This window comes from Pararge aegeria, chromosome 24, assembly GCF_905163445.1.
Source record: "Pararge aegeria chromosome 24, ilParAegt1.1, whole genome shotgun sequence".
Classification (NCBI taxonomy): Eukaryota; Metazoa; Arthropoda; class Insecta; order Lepidoptera; family Nymphalidae; genus Pararge; species Pararge aegeria.
Window position 1 is genome coordinate 4365720 of NC_053203.1, and position 23058 is coordinate 4388777.

The 23058-nt window shown below is 37.3% G+C and overlaps 1 protein-coding gene across 6 annotated transcripts in view; it reads left to right on the plus strand.

Annotated features, from left to right (window-relative positions):
• The window catches only part of LOC120634487 (rho GTPase-activating protein 190), a 41465-nt gene extending 19251 nt beyond the window's left edge, over nt 1–22214 (plus strand). For 2 of the 6 annotated variants that reach the window (XM_039905125.1, XM_039905127.1), the window contains exons 19-40: nt 486–641; nt 1837–1981; nt 2527–2633; nt 3586–3770; nt 4092–4275; nt 5010–5131; nt 5658–5735; nt 6728–6772; nt 7815–7927; nt 8603–8692; nt 8945–9058; nt 9411–9501; nt 10737–10851; nt 11955–12067; nt 12624–12715; nt 13158–13265; nt 14827–14904; nt 15823–15958; nt 16659–16790; nt 17705–17843; nt 18905–19112; nt 20558–22214. In XM_039905125.1, the coding sequence (XP_039761059.1) occupies nt 486–641; nt 1837–1981; nt 2527–2633; nt 3586–3770; nt 4092–4275; nt 5010–5131; nt 5658–5735; nt 6728–6772; nt 7815–7927; nt 8603–8692; nt 8945–9058; nt 9411–9501; nt 10737–10851; nt 11955–12067; nt 12624–12715; nt 13158–13265; nt 14827–14904; nt 15823–15958; nt 16659–16790; nt 17705–17843; nt 18905–19103 (2542 nt within the window). In that variant the 3' untranslated portion in view covers nt 19104–19112; nt 20558–22214. The remainder of the gene's footprint in view (nt 1–485; nt 642–1836; nt 1982–2526; nt 2634–3585; nt 3771–4091; nt 4276–5009; nt 5132–5657; nt 5736–6727; nt 6773–7814; nt 7928–8602; nt 8693–8944; nt 9059–9410; nt 9502–10736; nt 10852–11954; nt 12068–12623; nt 12716–13157; nt 13266–14826; nt 14905–15822; nt 15959–16658; nt 16791–17704; nt 17844–18904; nt 19113–20557) is intronic. The other 4 variants (XM_039905126.1, XM_039905129.1, XM_039905130.1 and 1 more) reach the window with 4 other exon arrangements.
• The last annotated feature ends 844 nt before the right edge of the window (nt 22215–23058 follow it).

A 23058-nucleotide genomic window follows, 5' to 3' on the forward strand; every position in this document is an offset into this window, starting at 1 on the left:
ATATTTGTTTTTCCATACAAACTATGTATATATTATGTAATATTATGACTATTGAAGACAGACACGTGTATAATACCTACGCTCGCAGACGCGCACCTAATAATGTGACAGGAGCCACTTTATTTAGTTCTGCAGCGTGATGTTAGCGCTGTATCTAAATTCTTGCAGTAAAAACTGGCAGTGGTTTAACAAAAAACTATTAGGTTTTCGATTTCAGATAAGTCTCAAAGACAGTACATAAAGCCTACATCTCTAAAGCCTATGAAGTATTATTTCGCACACAGCCGCTGCATATTTCTATTTTACATTATTATTGTCCTTGATCAATATACCAACGAGGCAGTTGAAATTCAAGGCTAACTTGCTGAGAAATAAAAAAAAAGATTTACTTAAAGCAAAGTGCAGTACAGTAAAGTTACAGTATTGGGTGTTATATATGTATACAATAAATAAATATATAAAAGTTCTATGTAATTTGTCCCCAGTTTACACTGTTCATACATGGAGGCGTCAGTGAGCGAACTTGGCACGGAGGCGTTGACAGCGGACGCGATACAAGAGCTAATACGTGCGAACAGAGAGAAGGCCAGCTACGCGCATCTGTATCGTGACTTGATTGTCTGCTTCGACGCTGATATACGGTAAGATATGTACTGCTTGAGTAAAAGACATCCTCGCTCGTAATCGAGGAGTATTTACGAGTGTGGATATACTTCAATATCGTGAAATTGATCTTTATTACATTGTGTTAAAGCTCATATTTTCGACTACTCTGAAATGAACGTTTATAAAACAAAGATCAGAAGTACAGGATTTGCGACTCAAACATAAGTGACATAAGGTCCATTTACTTTATTTTATTCATTCAAAATTGTTCCCGCGCGAGGGTAGCGAAGTGTAACGAAGGGCTTAGGGACGTCCAAGAGAGGAAAACAACATAATCCCGCCTTCAAATTACAAAACAAGTGCAGAAAACAGAAGAACCAATATTCTGTGTTTTTATGGGGTTAAACTGCCATATTGGGGCCATAAATGTCGTTTAAAACTTTTTTATATTTCTAACCAAAAAAAAAGTTTGTCGTTTCTGAAGACTTACTACAATTAATGAAAAATAAATAAAGAACGTGTATCTATTAATTTTTATTAAAAGTAGTTTTTTACGTGAACAAAGTCTCGCACAATTGCTAATTCTAACTAAAATTAAATAAATATATAACAAAATAAATAAACGACTAACACACCGGGAGGTATCTTTGCATCGTTTGAGTCCATGTAGGAATGAAGTGTATCGATAATGCAGTAGTATTTATATCAAAATACCCACCAACTCAATGTCATGAACATTGGGTATTAATCAAATATAATTTTAATTGTTTCTTGAAAACTATCTATTAACTATTTAATAAAATATCTGGCGAATATGAATTTATAGTTATCAAAAGTGTAATTATATACCCACTTTATAAACGGCCGATTGGCCTGCTTTGTGAGCCCAAGGCCGTGGGTTCGATTCCCACAACTGGAAAAAGTTTGTGTGATGAGCATATGAATGTATTTCAGTGTCTGGGTGTTTATATGTATATTCTCAGTATTTATGTATGTTATTCATAAAAATATTCATCAGTCATCTTAGTACCCATAACACAAGCTACGCTTACTTTGGGGCTAGATGGCGACGTGTGTATTGTCGTAGTATATTTATTATTTATTTAAATTTACTGTAACAATAATCAACGTGGGTTTTAGTACCTTATAAGTAAATAATAAAAAGAAGGGAGATAAAGAAAATATCTTCATCAATATACTATTGCACATGACAAGTTGTTTTTATTCTAGCATCATGGTATGCATGTTCTGCGACGACCCGTACTCTCCAGAACGTGTCTTGAGTCCGTTGCTTCTACATCGAGCGTGTTTCCTCACGGGGGATCGATCGATACTCATCGAGACGTTTCTCGGTGACTCCAAAAGGAAAGTCGAGGTACGTTAACTGTTGGTTTATGTTTTGACGACCTCCCTGGCGCAACGGTGAGCACTGTGAATTTAAGTAGGAGGTCTCGGGTTCGATTCCCGGCAGGGGAAATTTGGGAATTTATAATTTCTGGTCTGGTCTGGTAAGAGGTATTGGCCGTGGCTAGTTACCACTCTATTGACAAAGACCTACCACTAAGCGATTTAGTTTTCCGGTGCGATGCGAGCGAGCGGTACAAAGTTCCCAAAAAAATTACGCAGTGACAACCGTAATATCAGCTGTGTTAAAATTTTAGATCATATGGAGTCACAGACTATGTAGACAAGTTATTTCAGTTTTAATAAAAAAATTAAATACACTAAAGCGTTGTGCCGCATACGTTCCGAAAGAAGTTTAGTTGTAAGGAAGTCTCCACTTTAGTCAATGTCTTCGAAGTTATGATAACTATGCTCTACCTTTTCCGGGCCCAGTTTATTACTTTCACTCCACCATATCTATGCTTATAATGGATAGACTAGTCTACCGCAATCTATATGTTATGCTAATTGTTTCAGGTCATAATCTCTAGTTTTCACGGCGCTAGTCAATTCAGAGAAGAACTAATACATGGATTCATTTTAATATACTCAGCAAAAAGGAAAGCCAGTTTAGCGACACTAAAGTAAGTTGAAGAAATAATAATTAATAGAAACGCACATAACTTAGATAAGTTATGTGTGTTTCTAGCAATTAAAATATCACTTGCTTCAACGGTGATAAGTGCTGGGATTCGAACACGGCCCCCCTAAAGTGAAGTCGAGCTACTACCGAATGCGCTTCTTAATATTAACTTAGTTAAAATTAAGCAATGTTTAATTTATTCATGCAAAAGAACAGTACCATTATGGTCATTATTAAAGTTTCGAACACGCTTTGTATGGTTAACATGCCCGACACTAGATGATTTTGTCTACTATTTTCTCGACCTTATTCTATGAGATAGATGAGAAAATGTGGACATAACTAGTGGCGCGAATCTTACTGATCTGAGAACTAGTAGACAACTAAGTCAGATAGGATTTTTGTTTACTATCTCAGACAAACCACTATATTGTGGACCTTGAAATTGTTTACTGCTGATCTCCGTATCGATTTCTTCTTATCTTACTACAGTTTTAGCTAAGAAAAAAAACAATAAGTTTTCTTGGTATTGGTCGGTAATCTACCAATCCGTGATCTAACCTTACTATTACACCCACAACCTTACGATCTAACCTTGTTAATTTATTGGATAATGGGAGGCTAACATACGTTACCTGCACCATGCTACATCGAACTAATTGTAACCAACACTAATATTATTAATGCGAAAGTGGGTTTTGGTTGTTTCTTTGTCCGTTCTTCACGCCCTAAAGCAACCAATCAACTTGACTATGCCAAATGTGGCATAGATTTAATTAAAAAGATGGAGAGTAAAACAGGAAACAAACGGTTCCCAGGGAAATTGTAAAAAACCGAATTAAACGGAGGATGAAGAACGCGTCCAATAGCTAGTATAGATACACAATAGATTTGAATAAACTTGACGCCTTCTTTACAACAATACTGATTTTATTTTCGAACCATTATTTCAGTGCGTTTTCTATGAACATCCCGAATCTACCAATACAAATGGTCGCGGTGACGGACGGCGGGGGTTCGGCCGCGAACGCGTTCTTCGGCACGGATTTAGGGCACGCTCTTATAACGGAGGGAAACGCCACGGCGGATAGACTGGGTGCACATTTCACCACCTATACGTCCAGTGCTGAGAATAAATGTAAGTATATAAAAATGTACACATCACCCTTCTCTCCTTCTTTTCCTGTGTCTTTCTCCGTGTTTGGTTAGTCGGAGCTGTACGTAGGGCCGCTAATGCGGGTCACCGCTGGATCACTCCAGAAGCATAGCAGTGCGAAAACTCCCTCACACCCTTAAGTCCACTTTTTATTATACACTGGAGTGGAAGTTGTGTATGTTTTGAGAAAAGTTTTATACTTTTAGTATACTAGTCCTTGAGTTTTCTGGACTTTCAGAATGTTTTACTTGCTCCTCAAAGCCGCCGTAAAAATGATATTATAATATTGTTTAATCGTTTCAGCGGCATTCTATACGCCATTCTTCAAGGAAGTATGGGAGCGTAAAGGCGAGATCGAACGCGCGTTCCGCTTAGAGGCGCCGCACACTCGCACGCATAACGCACACAATCCGCACAATCTACCAGACGTTGCGGCCGGGCGACCCGCACCTCCACCACGTCTGCACTCGTATCATATCGACCACAAGTGAGTACAGTCATCACAGTATCAGTACTGGGCATCCTCTATGTACATAAATGATAATGAATTTTTCGTATTGTTTTTCGTATTTAATTTGATAAAAAATAATTGATTCCATTATCTTTACTTCCTTCACCACACTTATATTATAAATGTCAAAGTGTTTTTGTTTGTTTGATCATCTTGATCTAGCTGAAAGGACGCAGAGTTATAGCTGAAAGGATGCTACTGTTTATCAAAGGAAATCCCATGGGATTAAAAAAAAAATTTAGAACTCTGACAACCGGTATTTTTAATATTTCGACGGCCGACTGGCGCAGTGGGCAGCGACCCTGATTTCTGAGTCCAAGGCCGTGGGTTCGATTCCCACAACTGAAAAATGTTTGTGTAATGAACAATAAGTGTTTTTCAGTATATATCATAAGTATTTATGTATATTATTCATAAAAATATTCATCAGTCAACTTAGTACCCATAACACAAGCTACGCTTACTTTGGGGCTAGATGGCGATGTGTGTATTGTCGTAGTATATTTATTTATTTATTTAATATTAAAAGCCAAAATGAGTATACAAGTAATCTAATTTTGAAAGATTACCGCCCAAATGTTCATCACCGGTAGATCGAAAGTATATTACTTCATATTTCTTACTAATATTTATAAAAGTAAATATTAAAAACTCATACAAGTCATTCCATTAATCTCCATATTGCCAATCACTGTTATGCTTATTTACAGAATGGATGGCCATAAATTAACTAACTCGTTGGATTTACTCATTGGCCCCGACTCACGTGCAGACATCGACTCAGAATACAGCGATACTTTAAACAATTCCAAAAACAGAGGCTTCTTAAAGGGTAAGTTAAAATAACAATAAAAAATTCGACTTTAATAAAGTGATACGGGTCAATATATGACATTTGAGGAAACACTCGAAAGTACAGCCATAGAAGCATAGTAAAAACTTGGGGAAGTATTATTAATACAATTTAGAATCCAATTCTATGTAACCAATGCCATTGAATAATAGTTTATTTAATGGCATTGGTTCAATAAATCTAGCAATCTCTTGCGCGCGGTCGTGCGAATATTTTGCGAATGATAAAGGGCGATATAGGCCGCCTTTTATTAATCTATTCTTGAATGGCTCTGCTTATACTGTTATATTGGATCTGGGACTCTAATCGTTGGTAAGATATTGTTAACTCTAAAATATATGATATTCTTTAAATTACAAATAAAGATATAAAATGGTAAAGAAACATTAATTTAAATATGTGTATTTTCTTCTTTCATCTGTTAAACAAAATGACAAATAGTCTTTTAAATTAGTTTTTTTGAAACTAGCTAAATTTTGTTAAGTAAATCTATCTTTGTTTGTAGGTTTTAGCGTCTATCCACCACCAAGTACCCCGCCGGAACCAGCACCACCTGACCATAGAATGCACGCGGATTTGTCACGTAAGTATTCACCTTTGTGTTTTTTTTTTGGATAGGCACAGGTATTTAGTTATGCTCTTATACAGTTTGAAAGGGTGCACACGAAGCGGTACGTTTTACAACAGATTACATTGTGAAAATCTGCTGAATAATATTTATTGACGTAATGAGTATGGAAATTTTTGGAAGTGAAATAGGTAATCAAGTCTTGAAACCGGCTTAAAAAAAACCGATATTTATTTGAGTTAAATAAAACGATCATATTGATTTAAGAATGATATATCAAACCGCTTTTTATACGGTTTCTTGCACATGCAAATAGAGTAGGAATTCTTCAATTATCATGGTTCATAAGGTAAAGCGTTCTGACAGACGGACAGACGAACGGACTGACGGAGGGACAGATAGACAGTTAAGGCTTAGTCATATATGAAAAATTGCCTGCGTTACAAATGTATGAATTACACCAAAGTTCTCTCTTATTTATTGTGTACACGCATCGTGTGGTCCCTGACCTCATAAAAAAGCTCAAAGTCACTCAGCGGGCGATGGAGATAGCTATGTTGCGAGTATCTCTACGTGATCAGAAATAAGGAGATCCGTAGAAGAACCAGATTTACCGACATAGCTCAGCGAGTCACAAACCTGAAGTATAAATGGGCGGGGCACATAGCTCGAAGAACCGATGGAGGTTGGCGTTCCAACGTTCTGGAATGGCGACCCCGCACAGGTAAACGCAGCCGTTGGTCGGCCACAAACGATGTGGACAGACGACATCAAACGAGTAGCTGGAAGCCGTTGTAAACAAGCGGCCCAGGACCGTGGAATTTGGAACTCTCTACAAAAGACCTATGTCCAGTAGTAGACTTAAATCGGTTGAAGGCATTACGATGATGATTGTGTACAAAATCTTTTAATTTAAACCCTGAGTATTCTGGAACAAAGACCAATGATACAATTTTAAAAAAATTTCGAGGTCTTCAAAAAATAAATATTTAATTATTATAACGCAGCCGATCTCAACTGCTCGGAGGATTCGCTCAGCACGCACGAGTCAGGTGATTGCATGAGAACTTCAATTGCGATTAGACACCTTGTTCACTTTGTAGTTTTTTTTCTTTTTCTAGATAGTGTTTTTTTAAGAATGCGCTTTTAGGTTCTTTTATTAACCGACTTCCTTCAAAAAAGGAGGAGGTTATCAATTCGGAGGCTTTATTCTTTTAAATTTCTGCATGAATTGCAAAATGTTATTTTTGTAAATTCAGGATTATGTGGTAGAGTTAATGTTAGAGTAATCGGAAAGCGCCAAGTTCAATATGAAGTATACGTAGTGTTTAGTGTTCATATTGGACCACTTGTTTTGCCATCACTAACAAATAACAATCATTACTGAAATCCTGGGTTCGAATCTCGGGTTGGGCATAAATAGCTAGGGGTATATAGGGTAGGGTTTGGAATTATTTATCATGTTAGTCTGAATGTTAACTATTTTTTAGTATAATTTTTTAAAACATTTGGTATTAATTTTTAATATTAGTCAATTCACACGTAGCTATTGCTTTTTGCATGTAATTTATAAATACACTTGAAATGTATAAGATTCCGATTATTTTGTAGTGGTTGTAGATTTATATGTCCAAAATAAATTTTATAAACTAAGAGCCTTTAAAAATCTCAGCCTTACCCTCTGACATTAGAAAGATGCTGTCAGTGGAAGTGTGACAAAATCACTGCGTAACTATTCCGCCGTTATGATTATTATATCTGTAAAACCCTTAGGGTCTTATTAATAAACATTTAAGTTTTTCACGTTCTGACTTCATTAAAAACGTGCTGTTAGTTGAAGAATGAAAATAGCTGCGTCATTATTCCGGCGCTATGCCACGTTCATTAATAAGGGCCTAATGTCATAAAATTATCTTTTACATAAACTAGACACCGTAACCATAAGCATTTTTTTTCTTTTTATAGGTATTTCATTTTCTTTTAAGTTATATTATTATTTATATTAACACACATTTTAATAAACACCTTTTACATATAACGTGATAGGTTTAGGATAGAGAAGACGTCATAATGTTTTTGGTTCTGCTTGGTTAGATGGCGGGGGTCTCTGGCAGCCCGCTGGGTACGGTCAACGTGCGTTCACTACCGGCCGAGCGCGCGCACCCGCTCCGCATCACCAGCGGCTGAGACATTCACAGACACTCAAGGTAATAAACAATCAACTGCATGTTTGCGTTCACTACTGGGCGAAGGCCTTAGCTTTCCGCAAATTCTCCCGTTTCTTTATCCAGACCATTCCCGCAACCTTCTTAAGATTTGTACGACTTTTACGGGTAAGCGGACGTTCTTCAGAACGGGTCAACCTCAGTGACTGTTGGTTCCGAGAGTTATTGGGGCTGACGCGCAATGGATTAGCCAAGGGTTTGGAAAGCCCTTGGCTACTTGGTTTTTGTAATCCTTTGGACAGCACGCTGAGTAACTTTGAATTTGTGGACCAGACTATTATGCCAAACATTGCCGAGGGCCGTAACACATTCTAATAATATTATAAGTGCGAAAGTTTGTATGGATGGATCGATGGATGTTTGTAACTCTTTCACAAAAAAACTACTGAATCAATTCGATTGAATTTTGGAATAGAGATAGATTATACTTTTTATCCGGGAAAATTCCGGTTTCCTGAATCGCAGGATTCATGAAAACCCAAAAAACAGCGTACGAAGCTGCAGCGAACTAGGCTAGGGGCTAGTCTACAATATGTCGTTGATCTGCCGTCAGGTAAATTCAGTCCACATTATTCTTTAGAATAATCTCACACAAGTGTGTGTAGTAGGGACGTTATTTTAAATAGGAAATTATATCTTCCAAATCAATTGTTACAGCAACCTGGTAAATTGGATATGAACAATTACACGATGGTCAGCGACGCCCTTCAGCATATCACGATAGGACCGCCCCAAAGGGAGAGAAAGGTATGTTTTGATTATCATCATCATTATTATAATAGCCATAGTCCACCACGCTGGCCAATGGCAGATTGGGCGAACACGCCTTTGAGAATATTATAGAGAAAAAAATCCTTACGATGATTCCCTTCACTGTTAAAGCAAATGATGTTTAATTTCATAACTCCCAAAAGTTAGTGGTGCAAGCAGGGGATCAAACTCGTTCCCCTGAAAAGGAGGCCGAAATCTTTAAGGTTTTATGCTGGGTGTGTTTTATAGTCGCAGCGATCCGGGTGGTCACATTCGAGCGGCCAGCAAGGTCACCACCACCATCCGTCCGGCGTCAGCTCGGAAACCGAACTGGACGCGCAATACGCACAGGTATTGACTAATGTAAGGATTAAAACATTATTGTAACTGGCGTCGCGACGCAACGTAGCGTGATGCGTGTTGAGTCAAATAAAATCGTAGTGTTTTTTTGGCCTGTAAAATAATCACGTGATATCTGAATCTGTGTTAAATGTTATAAAGAATCACCTTGAATTTCTGAAAGAACTCGAAAGCATATTTTCTCATATTCGATATAGAGTCACTATTCAGGTTTCATTAAAAGTGCGATTTAACTTTACTCAAAATGCGTCTTGTGTCGTTATATCGAGTCCCATGTTACATATATGCTTTGCACATTGTTTGATTGAAGGTTTAGAAATCTATATGAACTATATATGACGTTAATTTTATACAGATAAAGGAAACGGGCGAGTACATGGAGGCGCCATCGATGACGAGATTAAGAAGGCATAGGCGACATGAGAAAGCACCTTTACATCAGCCATGTAAGGAAATTAAATTGCTTTATCATTAAGTCAACCCTTGAACGTCCACTGACCTTTCATTGGGATTTCAATACTCCAAGTTGTAATGCCATTGTAGCTTTATCGTTGCATAACTTCGACATGTGTCGTGTAACTTCATATCTTCTGCTGATCTCCTTTTTGATTTGATGACGTAGAGATACTCCATAATTCGTTAGTTTTCATATACCTAACTTTTACTAAGCTAGTATAATATATTCTTAAACCAAGCTCACTGGTATATTTCGGGAAATAGATAGCCACCTGCTAGCTTGCCCGCACTTTTTGCATAAAAAATATTATAGATATACAGGCGAAGTATTTTATTCAAGGTCGCTCTACTATCGGTGTTTCACAAGATAAGTTGCCGGATCTCCTGGGTATAGTTATAAGATAGATAAACGACCTTCAAGTATTTCGACTCACGCATTACTGAGATCTGGAATGCACTTTCTGCTATACCGATAATGTAACCTTCAAGTCAAAATGTATAGGTATCTTCTAATCTATCGTAGTTTACTTGAGACTATCATAATATTGCAGCACACTTTAGCCTGTGATAGTTTAAAACATGGCATTTTAGCTAGGAGTAACATTGGAATAGTTATACCTGTCAAAATGTCAGAGCGTGTCGTGTAGTGACGGTAGATCAGAATACCGTTGTCACCACCCGTGCTCTTCCCACTGGTGTAGTGTGAGGCGACTACGGGAATACAACGGAGAACGGGTGGCATCACAAACCTCTCTACCTAGAATGATTACGGACCAACCTTCCCATGGCCTTTTCTATTGTTCCATTTATATTGATTGATTAAACTATTCCGACGGTATGCCACGTTTACTTATAGGGCCCGAACAAGCCCGTATGCTTACATGATCATCATCATCAACACCCATTACCGGCCTTTACAGGGTACAGGTCTCCTCGCAGAATCAGAAGTGTTCAGGCCGTGGTCTACTATGCTGGCCAAGTGCGGATTGGTAGACTTCACACGACCTTGAGAACGTTATGGAAAACTCTCAGGCACGATGTTTCCCTTCACTGTTTAAAGCAAATGATATTTAAATCTCTTAAATTAAAAACGCACATAACTCTCAAAAAATAGTGGTGCGTGCAGGGGCTCGAACTCGGTCTCCACAAAAGGAAAGCCGAAGCCACCGCATTGGCCATTCTACATAATTATATGGTGTTTACATATCCCATTGTATTCACGCAGCTTTCTCGGAAACGGACAGTTCCGGCTCGAGCGAGGCCTCGGGAGGAGCGCGTGCGCACGTGAGACGCAGACACGCACACCACGCCCACCATGCACCCAGACATTATAAGAAAAGGTATTCTTCCAAACTAAAATGCCAAATATTTACAGAGTACAAAATTTACTAGCACCAGCCGTTTGTTTGCTTAGATCTTTTAAAATGTACAACAGAATTGAATGCAGTTTTCAGCAATACATAGAGTGGTTTGAACGAAAGGTTTGTAATATGTAACCAAGAAATTCAAAGGTTCGTTATGTATTTTTGTGCGCTGTTTGGTGCAGAAGCTGGTTGAAACTTACGAGATAGATCAAATCAATGTAGTACGGAATTGTATATCTTCAGACTATTAAAAAGTCTGAAACGCACTGAAACCATTTTTATCTTTTACACACTACAAATGAAATCATGAGTTATTTACCAAGCTATTTCAAAGAAAACAGTATAATTCTTTATTGGAGATCAAGATACCGCGGTCTTGGACAGTGTTTGCTGTTGTCTATACACGTAGCCTGGGGTCTACCAATGCTGCGTTTTTGGCGGCTTTAAATTAATGATTTTTTTTTTTGAGTGTTTCTAATAAATATATCACTCCAAGTCTCCGCCCTAAGACAACGTATTCGAAGCTTTCGAAGCAAATTCTATTTATTATTATGACAGTTCTTTAGATTTAGGTTCATTTAGGTTTTTAAAAAAAAGGAGTATGTTAATTTGGCTAGATTTGTGATATCCCTATAGATATATCACAAATCTTTGCGATAGGGATGTCAGTAGTCGACCATAACACCATTTTTGTAATTCTTGATTTGGATTGTTATTAATTACATGATGTAGATATGTAATTAATTTGACGGCCGATTGGCGCAGTGGGCTTCGACCCTATTTTCTGAGTCCAAGGCCGTGGGTTCGATTCCCACAACTCGAAAATGTTTGTGTGATGAACAGGAATGTTTTTCAGTGTCTGGCTGTGTATATTTATACTATAAGTATTTATGTATATTATTCGTAAAATTATTCATCAGTTCTCTTAGTACCCATAACACAAGCTACGCTTACTTTGGGGACTAGATGGCGTTGTGTGTATTGTCGTGGTATATTTATTATTTATTTATAATCAAAATCAAGAATATTCTGCACCCAGGGAGAAATGTCACATATTTGATATTTTGTTTTGTTTCTAGGTCGTTAGGTAACTTAGTAGCGGTACAGAGTCCTAGAGTGCCCAAATTGGGCATGTTCGTGGGTCCGCCCGAATTGCCTACTGGATATAGGGCGAGAACGCAGGAAGACAAGGGTAAGTGAATTTGACTGCTATATTTTTTGAAGGTCGAACAACACTGCTTTTTGTGCTAGATGTTATGAACATACGGCGAAGGGTGTAGGGTTTGTTTGTCTATATTTGCTTTCTTTTACGCTTAAAGCTAGGCAAAGCAGCATTGTTGCAATGTTGTGGTTCTGGAACCTACTGGTATGAAGGGCGTGGTTTCCGGTGTTATAACAGGCACATGAGCCTTAACACCTACGCCTCAGATTGATGGACACGGGACAAGACGTTCCGGGACGTGTTCCGGGCATACACATAAGTGTTGCTTTGTCTATGTGCGATGGTTATCCACTTACCATGAGGTGGGCTACTTCCGTCAATTGATACTATGAAAAAGCGAATACGCTTGTTGTATTCTCGCATCATCATCATAGACTGCATAATCAGTTACCACCAGGTGAGATTGCAGTCAAGGGCTAACTTGTAGAAGAAAAAAAAAAGTATTTTACTATAAATAGTGTTCCTGAGTCTCGTCCGCGGCGACATGATGACGCCACCGGTAATAATGGTTTGAGTCTTTCAACAGCAGCTAGTGATTCAAGCGAAGGCAGCTCGGACGGCGAAACGCGGAGGCCTAGGCCTTTGCCCCCGCCCCCGCATCATGAACCTACGCATAAGGTAAATACAGCCGTTCTGTATTACTTACTAAATTTATATTGACTTTTTTTCGTCTTATAACGGCTACCTAGTTAATGTGTGTAAATGGTACATAAGAGATACCCTTGAGACCCTGTTTTCTGAGTCAAAGGCCGTGGGTTTCCCACAACTGGGAAAATGTTTGAGTGATGAACATAAATGTTTTTGAGGGTCTGGGTGTTTATCTGTCTATTATAAGTATTTATGCATATTATTCATCATTTACCTTGGTACAAAATTACACAAGGTTCGCTTACTTTGGGGCTAGATGGCGATGTGTATTGTCGTAGTATATTTATTTACTTATTCAGAACTCCGAAAAGTTCGAAGTGGATAATGTGAAAAAGAGGCCGAAGCCCTAATCAATGAGGTATAACCATTTATTTATTGCGGTACAATTTGCTAAATATTTACTCTTCCGCAGATATTATCAGGAGAATATCCGTCTTCCGCGCAGGACAACTCCTCGTCGAGTGCGGCGGATTCTCGTCGCCGACCCACCGCTTTCGGAAAACACGACCGAAGACACAAGGTATGGTATTTATATAACCTGGCAACCTTCTTCCGTCGCTTAAGGTGCTGAGTGCTGCTAGATGAGTTTTAAAACTTTTATAATCCTACTAATACTACCAATATTATAAAGTGTGGATATATGTTACATAATCACGCAAAAACAGCGTAACGGATTTGGATGAAATTTGGCATGCATGTAGCCTTCGACATGGAAAAGAACATAGGCTACCTTTTATCCCGATTCCCTAAGTAGTTTTTATAATTTTTATTAGTATTTTCACCTACACTTGGAGGAGTTATCAATTTTATAAATTTAAAATTCATATAAAAATTAAAATTATAAAAATTATAAAAAAGCAATGTGTCATCTCTTGTTTCAAACGTGTCTCATTGTATTATGGACTTTTGAAAAAGTAGATCGAAACTGCAACGTTTCCTACTAGATGACGCTACAGTCGCTATAAGACTGATGTGAAAGGCATATACTAATTTCGGCAATGATGGTAGGAGAGCCGTTGCTTAATTGGAGAAAGCGCTCAGGCCGCGATTGCTAGAGAGTCGCAGGTTCAAATCCAGTCGGTTCCGAAAGTTTTTTATATGCATTTTAAATTTATAAAATTGATAACTCCCTAAGTAGTTGCAGAGGTAATCCTACTAATATTATAAATGTGAAACTGTGGATGTTTGTTACTCAATCACGCAAAAACGGCTCAACGGGTATGGATGAAATTTGGCATACATGTAGCCTTTCACATGGAAAAGAACATAAGCTACTTTTTATACTGATTTCTTAAGTAGTTCCCAAGGTAAAATTGGAAATTGTTTACGAGATAAGTCGCGGGCAGCTTTGAAATTTAGTATGCATGTCACCTATGCTATGAAAAGGAGTTTGTAGTTCACCAAACCGCACTGGGCCGGCGTGGTGTACTACGGCCTTAACCCCTTGTCATTGTGGAAGGATTTTTTTTAGGGTCAACACCTGTTAAATAAATTCTGAGATAGTTGTTAAATCTATTAGTCACAAGTCACAACTCTTACGAACACAGATAAAAATAATGGCAGCGGAGCAGTGTACATGTATTCTGCGTGATGACACGGGCGTATATATATTTGTCTCCCTTTATCCCACTACTGCAGGCCGCAGCGCAGGACGACGAAACAAAGGAAAGAAAAGGACGCGATGACAATGATGTTCGTTCCGTCTCTCTCTATGGAATTGTTTTCAACTTAGCAACTGCAAAGTGCAAACTGTTAATTTTCTGTTCACTGTTCAGTCAGACAGATTGTTATTTAGTCGAGTTGATTTAACTAACTGCTAACTGTTGAAATTGAAAATGTTATATTTAATTAGTGTTAAATAAAGACTGATCTTCATTACTACTACAATAAAAGTATGAAGGAAATGAGAATTAATTATGTAACAATCTGTCTGTGATAAATTTAACAGTTGCTAAAAATAACTGCTAATTTTAGGTGTTAATTATTATTAGCATAAGCATTTAGCAGTATTATTAATTTTTAACGTTTAAGCCCATCTCTAATTGGCGGAACACTCACTACAAAATCACGTTATTTTTCAGGAGTTTTCGAAAAGCAAAGACAAGAAGAACGCAGCACAGATACAAAACACTCCCGCTGTACAAAATTGGGGTCCTCAGGTAAATTCTTATCCTAATTTTACGTTAGCATAAATTACCTTAGCCTTACGTCATTATAAAGGCAAGTAACATCGAAAGGCCGATTAAGTTAACTTTCTGGTCTGAGCACTTTAAATTCTTATAACATTTTACACGATTTATAAATTTCCACTTGTTAATTAAAAAAACTAAACAAATAGAATTAAAAAGCAATAAAAGTTGACAAATATTTAAAGTAAGTTATTTAAATAACTTTAACGTTAATTTTATTGATCTAAGCACAAACACTTTTCCTTTTTTAATATTTGTAGATTAGGATAGCCTGGTTAGGACTTCAGCGTCCCTTTCGGGAATCAACACGCTAACTTTTATAAGCAATTCAAATATCACTCGTTCGTTAAATATTGTGAGAAAACTTCCATGACTGAGAGTTCTTCATAACATTCTCAAGGACTTTAATTATTTTTATTAGTGTTTTTACCTACACTTGGAGGAATTATAAATTTAAAATGCATATAAAAATTTTCGGAACCGACAGGATTTGAACCTGCGACTCTCTGGCAATCGCGGCCTGAGCGCTTTTTCCAAATAAGCTACGGATCTCTTACCGTCGCTACCTAAAATTAGTATATGCCTTTTACATCAGTCTTATAGCGACTGTAGCGTCATGTAATAACCAAAGGTCTATGTTACAATGAGACACGTTTGAAACAAGAGATGACACATTGCTTTTTTATAATTTTTATCTTATTAGTGTTTTTTATTACCTACACTTGGCGGAATTATAAATTTAAAAATTAAATTCTCAAGGACGTGTGACCTGACACGTCCTTGAGAATTTAATTTTTAAATACGATTCTAAACCCTTCTCGTAATTCCAGGAGGGTTAGTATGATAAGATGGTGATAAATAGATTTCAATTGAGGTTTTATTCAACAGGGTCCACACGGCGTGCCACTGTTCGTAGAGAAGTGCGTAGACTTCATTGAGAGGGAGGGCCTTGCGTCCGAAGGGCTGTACAGAGTGCCCGGCAATCGAGCGCATGTCGATATGCTGTTTAGCAAGTTTTATGAAGGTAATCCAAATGAAACTAAATTTATATTTAAACTCGCCGTCCACATACAAAAGGCGTAATTTGACAGCGACAGTGGTATTCATCGGAAAACTGAAACTGTCTGAGGAAAGTTGCAGAATATGGAAGGAGTCAAATAAAGGTACGAATTAAGGAATCCAGTTGTATAGAGGGTATAATTTGTTGACTTTATTGTTACACCATAACGATGTCTTCCAGACAGCCAAAGCCGTAAAGGATCATAGCTATGATGCAAAGTAGGAGGTAATTTCAGGTAATACTATGTCGTACATACTATTACTTATGTTGAAATATTTCTGATTATTTTATGTATTTAACAAAAAATAAGTTATTTCTTGTTATTTATATGTTTTATAGATATTGGTTATGTAATGTTTTTAAATCTAGTATTTTTTGTTTACTTTTCGTATTACTTCATCTTATTTTTTTTGTGGACACCCTAACCCTAACTGTACTGTAACTCTTCGCATCGCTTACTAGCGATAAGGCCGCCTATTGTACTTACCTAATATTTGTTATGTTGTTCTTGTTAAACTTTGTATTATGTTTAAGCGTACAATAAAGTGTATTAAAATAAATAAAAAATCTTCAGTGCCAAAGAAAAGAGAAAAAGTGAACATAAAATCGTTTGGGTTCAGTTTGACCTAATAATTCCGTGGTTTATATTGTCTTTACCTTCCAGATCCTAACATAGACTTAGAAGCACTAGATATACCCGTGAATGCCGTAGCGACGGCGCTGAAGGACTTCTTCTCCAAGAAATTACCGCCTTTACTGGACGAGCCTAGCATGGCGCAATTAGAAGACATTGCGGGTAAATATTAAACTATTAAAAAAATATATATTTTTTCATTAAAAACCGGCTACGTGCGAGTTGGACTTAGATTCAATTAAAAAAAACACAAGGTATTTTTAGTATCGAACTGCGACGCATTGTAAGGGTCTGCACAGCTACGCATTATATAATAAGGACACCTACAGAGAACTTTGCTACCTCGTTTCTCATATGCACCGCAAAGATTTGCTCTTCCGGCGAATAGCTTGCTCCAAAACCTATATATAATAATAAAACCTTTATATAAGTACCTTCAAATCAAGAGTGAATAGGCATCTTCTAGATAAACACGCTCCGTTATAAGTTCGGAATTACGAAATACTGTCGAAGGATGCTTAAGTATATTTCATAGGGAATCACCCTGTAACAATATTAAATCAAACGAACCGTATTTATGTTTCCGTAGAAAACTAATTCAAAACATTCTAAGTGTTTACTTTTGACAACCCTATTGAAGATAAAAGACCGACACGTGCATAGTACCTACGCTACGCGACGCGTATCTAATAAAGTGATAGGAGTAACTTAATACTTTTGATTACTTCTGCAAGTGATGTTAGGGCTGTATCTAATTTCGTTCAGTAAAAACTATGGCAATGGTTTACGGCTTATGGCGTTTCGGTTTCACGGATAAGTGTCAGAGACAATAAATAATGTACCTCTAAAGCCTCTGAAGTTTTGTATCGGTTTTCATTTGTATGTTGTACTAGCTGTACCCTGCCACGCTTCGCTGTGGCACATTGTGATTGAATCCTTGATGCGTATTATATATCATGCTAAAATTTCAGCTCGATCGGTGCAGAACTTTTTGAGTTTTTGAAGCGTACACAAACCAACATAACATTTATATATATATATAGATATGTAAAAATAAAATATGTTTGTCTTGATAGCGATGCGTGGCTGCATAGCGGGCGGCGTAGAGCTCAAGGATCGCAGTTGGAGGCTGTTGGCTCTACGCGCACTACTGGCCTCTGCATTAACCCCGCCCGCGCGGTCCACCCTCGACTACTTGCTGAACCATTTCGCTAGGTAAGTACACAGGAGATTCATCAACATCCTCCTTATTTATATCAGGATCTCGTTATGTGTTTAGCATCAAACAACCACTTCACCAACGAGACAGTTTTAGTGTCCGTACGTATTAGTCCCATAGACTTTGATTTATAAGAATACCATCGGCGAAGCATGTCTTCCCAAAATTATTTTCAGCTCGGATGTGAATAATTATTCTATGCTATGTTTCAAATCAATTTTCCCAAAGAATCGTTCAAGGAAAAGTGTATAAGCAGATGAGAAAAACACTTTGGTTAGTTATGAAAATTAAGCTTAATTTGCTATATTCCGCGAAAATGAGAAGAGTCTGTATGTACACCATTTATAATTACTTCAATCTTTATACTCCACACCAAACAGATCCTCGGCAATGTAACTTCTACGCACGTTTAGCTCCGACACCGGAGCATCCTCAGGCAATGACTACAATGAATAATAATTCATATTGAAAAGCCAGATTTTCCTGCTTTTCGCGGAGTATAGCAAAGTAAGCTTAGTTTTCATACTATATCTATGAATTCTATGCTATTTTTCAATTAAGTTTCCCCGAAGAATCGTTCAAGGAAAAGTGTATTAGCAGATGAGAAGGTTAGTTTAATAAGGCTCACAACATTTTGGAGCATCAATGAAGCAAGATGAAAGTAATGATAATAATCTATGTCCGTTAAAACAGCTTAACACTAACATTATAAGACGGTTCTTGTAGGCACTATGTAGGCATTGCGAAGGGCTATTTTATATAAATGCACAACATTTACACCCAAAGGGAACTGTGAGCCGAAAATGAAGAGACGAATCGCAATGGGGAAAATGCCATAATGAAGTAATCAATGATATACGGAGGAATCAAGATAAGAATTGCCAAAATTTTGCTTATATTATCTTTGAACTTTCCAGAATTTTTTGTTATGTTTTTCGGCAATGTTTCTCTAGGTATCTGATTCAAATTTAAGCTTGATTTTTTATATGAATCGCCGGCTTTAGACCCACGATGGAGTGACCTTGATACATTACGGATGTCAATGCTTCCTTCACAGGGTCGCAGACAACTCAAAACTTAACTCGATGGACAGCAAGAACCTAGCCATCTGCTGGTGGCCCACGCTCCTGCCAGTGCACTTCTCGGACATGGGCCGTTTCGAGATGACGCGGCCCTACCTTGAGGACATCGTCCAGACCATGATTGACCAGCACCCCTTCCTGTTCCGCGGTCAGGAAGCCTTTGTAATGGTGTGAGGACCGTGTGTGAGTAAATACCATCCTGTACAACACCTCTTTAGATGTAATATATGGTTATTCGAAAGGACGCCGGTATTTAAAGTTCGCTGTGGGTAGGACTACGCGAGAGTGAATGAGATTAGTATGATCGCAAGCGAGCAACGCCAGAGTAAAATTGAACTTACATCATCATCATTTCAACCAATGGACGTCCTCTGCTGGACATGGTCGGTCACGGTCCTGGGCCGCCTGCCTCCAGCGGCTCCCAGCGACTCGCCTGATGTCATCTGTCCACCTCGTTGGGGGCCGACCTACGCTGCGTTTACCGGTGCCTTTACAGCACCTTAAGACCCCAACGTCCATCGGTTCACCGAGCTATGTGCCCTGCCCATTGCCACTTTAGCTTCGCGACTCGCTGTCGGTAAATCTAGTGTTCCTACGGATCTCCTCATTTCTAAATTGATAATCAAGAACTTACATATATTGTTTTTAAGCTCAAATTATTCCAAAATTCTACAGTTGATGTTGTTCTTGGCAGAACGTTTGTAAAGCATAAATGAGAAGCATTTGCTACTCTTACATGAATCTCATTAAAGTTCTCAATTAGTGCTACGCTAGAGTGCATAAGATTAGTAAGATTTAAAGCGTGCAACATCAGAGTAAAATAGTACTTATATGTATTTTATTAAAGCTCAAATTTGTTCTAAATTCTACAGTTGATGTTCTTGGGAGAAAGTTTGAAAAGGAAGTAAGCATTTGTGACTCTAAGATGAATCCTATTAGGTCTATTTTGCTATGACGTTATTGTGTTTTGTTCGCGAACGGAACCACTTCTTTTAGAGCTACAAATCTTAAACTAAGTGCCCTGTTAGCGCGCTTAAAGGTGAATAATTTATTCTGTAACGCGAAGTCTCCTATTCAACGGTTTACATTAACTTAATTCTGAATCTGTTCAACAAAAGCAGGATATATCAATTAATAGAATATCAACTGCGAACAAATATTGAACACTGATTCGACCCACATATATTCATTCACCAATGAAATACGTATTTTTGTTATACAGTTAATACGGCATAACCTTATTTGGAATATACTAAAATACCTACCGACAGATAAGGATGCTCGTTCTATTCGGTTAAATGGACTGTAAAATCAGCGGTACTAGGTTATTCCGTGGGTTAACCTGCTGCTCTTTTAACGTTTAGCACCAATGAGTTGGTGCTATTTTGTTTGTTCAAATATTTAGCCCGTAAGGCCATAAGCAGTAAAATAATAAGTCTATGTTGAAGTAAGTCTTTACACACTACAAAATTGTCGCGCGCATTGAAGTGCCTTAAACGCATTGAAGCATTGATTTTGTATGCTTTTGAATACGTTCACAAAGTTCCAGTTTGCGGCACAATAAACGCGTAAACAAAATTGTTGAATGCTATTTAAAATCAATGGTTTACTGTATGTTTTCATTCCAGGAACCCACAATGCAGGTTGCATTTGTGATGGACGACGTCTGACGTCAGCTTTAAGAGTGACGTAGCAAAACGTGAATTGTAACGTTTATATTACCGTGTACCGTTCCAGTGAGGTTAAATTATATAATAGTGCGTAAGGCGGCTATGGACACGCGATTGTAGGCTTTATTGGTTCCGGATAAGTGTCTATATTTCTCTGACGTTTCCACCGAGGCGCGCCGACCACTTTTGTACGTCCGATCCGCCGGTCCCGGTGGGGAGTCAGGCGGCTATTGTTGTTGTACTGTAGGGTTTTTAACGGTATATGAAATTGGCGGATTATTTTTACAAGTGTTGTCATATCATATTATGCTTAGAGTTACACCGCGTCGCTTCCGTAAACGATATTTAGCGCTTTTATTTTTGATTATACGTCGAATAGTGTAACTGTAAAGGAATGTTGGCCGATTGGCCGTTGGATCGTGCGAACTGACTATGTACGGTGGACTAAAATCGGATCAGTATTTTAATGGTAGGTGTTAATCAAATTATATCGCATTTCTATTAGGCGTAAGGTTGAGATTCCTGCACAAAAAAGTATTTAACGAATATAATAAAAAAATAAATAAAACTTTTTTTAATCTAAGTATTATTGGTATATTAAACAATATGATATTATTATATTTGAATTATCAATTAAAGGCAACACCACGTAAAGTGCACATTCCGTTCAGTCGATGAATAATTAATTATTGAATAATTGTTAATATAATTAATTAGGGATACGCGTGTATGGTTTAAAGGCGCCTATTAATGCGGGCAGCAACGAATCGGCCATTTAAGGCCATTACATATTCAAAATTATTTATGGCATAGTCGTGTACAGGGAGAGTTTATTATTTGGAGAACCAAAGATTTAAATCTTGACATATTTACCCCTTTTGAATGAAATAAGTCCACTGTGAAATTAGTGAATTCACTCATTTGTCATTATAGTTTAGCTTTTCAGTTATTATTAACATTAGCACCTCTCGCCCTCCGCAAGAACTGTAAGAGTGCGTGCGTAAACTGAAAAAAAAAAAAATAAAAAAAACTAACACACAACTCAGACGATAACAACAGTTATAATATAACACTGACTGACTGAGTTTTATGTTTAATGCACATTGGTTAATGTTCTTTTCTATACTACGGTCACTTTACTGTCGCGTGACTAAATATATTGGTCGGTAAAAGTGCATTATGATAAACTTCGCATACCATAATATCATGTTAACGTCGACTCGATTCATATCTAATCATTGAAACGTGACCTTTATATCATGTGACATAAAGTTGTTTTTGCGTATATGACGCTCGGGCAACACGCGGTCTGTACCAGCAGTTAACAATTTACCTTACATCATCTAATATAAAGATCACAATTTGATACAAGTCTGTGTGGAGTCGATATTGTACGCGAAGGTCGTTACAGTGCATCTTTAGTGACTATTATATTTATGGCGATATTAAGAACGTGATAAAGCAAAGATCATTCAAAAATGAGTAAAAAGAAAAAAAATGTTTTTCGGTGTCCCATCTAACGATTTAAGTCATTCGAAAACTGTATGTCACAACTCCATCAACAATAAATGATGTAAATATTCAAAAATTACAATCAAAGTGTTTTCAAAACATTATTCACATGTTTATTATTATTTATTCTATAAAGTTTCTTGACTGAGCAAAATCCAAATCATTCGTTATTAAAAGGGCGTGGCAACGTGTGCCACTTATATCAAAATGCTAATTTTTACGATATTATATGTCAGCGTATATGAAATATGTGTACATGCACTATTGTCGTTGAGTTTTATTTGTTTGGAATTATTCGCAATGAATACGCATTTTGCGTAACATTGCCGTCCGCTTACTTAAGTGCGTGTGTGTTGTACGAACAAAATTGAAGTCATGTATTTTAGCACATTATATTTACACGGATTTCGCTTTATACTTTATATTTTGTTATATTATTTTGTGGTCCGCGAGGGTCTGAACAAAATTGTAGTGGTGTTTGATAAATTTAACTGCACAATTTTTTTTAATGAAATTTGTATTATGTGAAGATCCAAGACAACCTGTCTGTAATTATATTCACGCAATTTAAATATATATTTAGAAGCTTACATCAAGTCACTACTTTCACACAAGAGTTAACTTACGAAGTCACCGGTCCGGCTGTCAGATCATGATATAATATAAATAGATTTAAAAACTAACTTTCGGCAATAATTTAACACCCCCTCAACATTGTTCACGCCCTCTTCGACTTATCACAAACATCAAATGTATACATTTATTTACCTTTTTACTAACCAAATAAAAGATTGAAACGTGGATAGTTACTGAAAATAAACTGTACAAAACGACTCTTGCCATCAACGCTTAAATTTATATTCTAAAAAACCGTTTTTTACCTGCTTATTCGTTTGAAAGAACTCTTGCCATCAAACGAGGGGTCAATAATGTTAACCGTTTTGGTA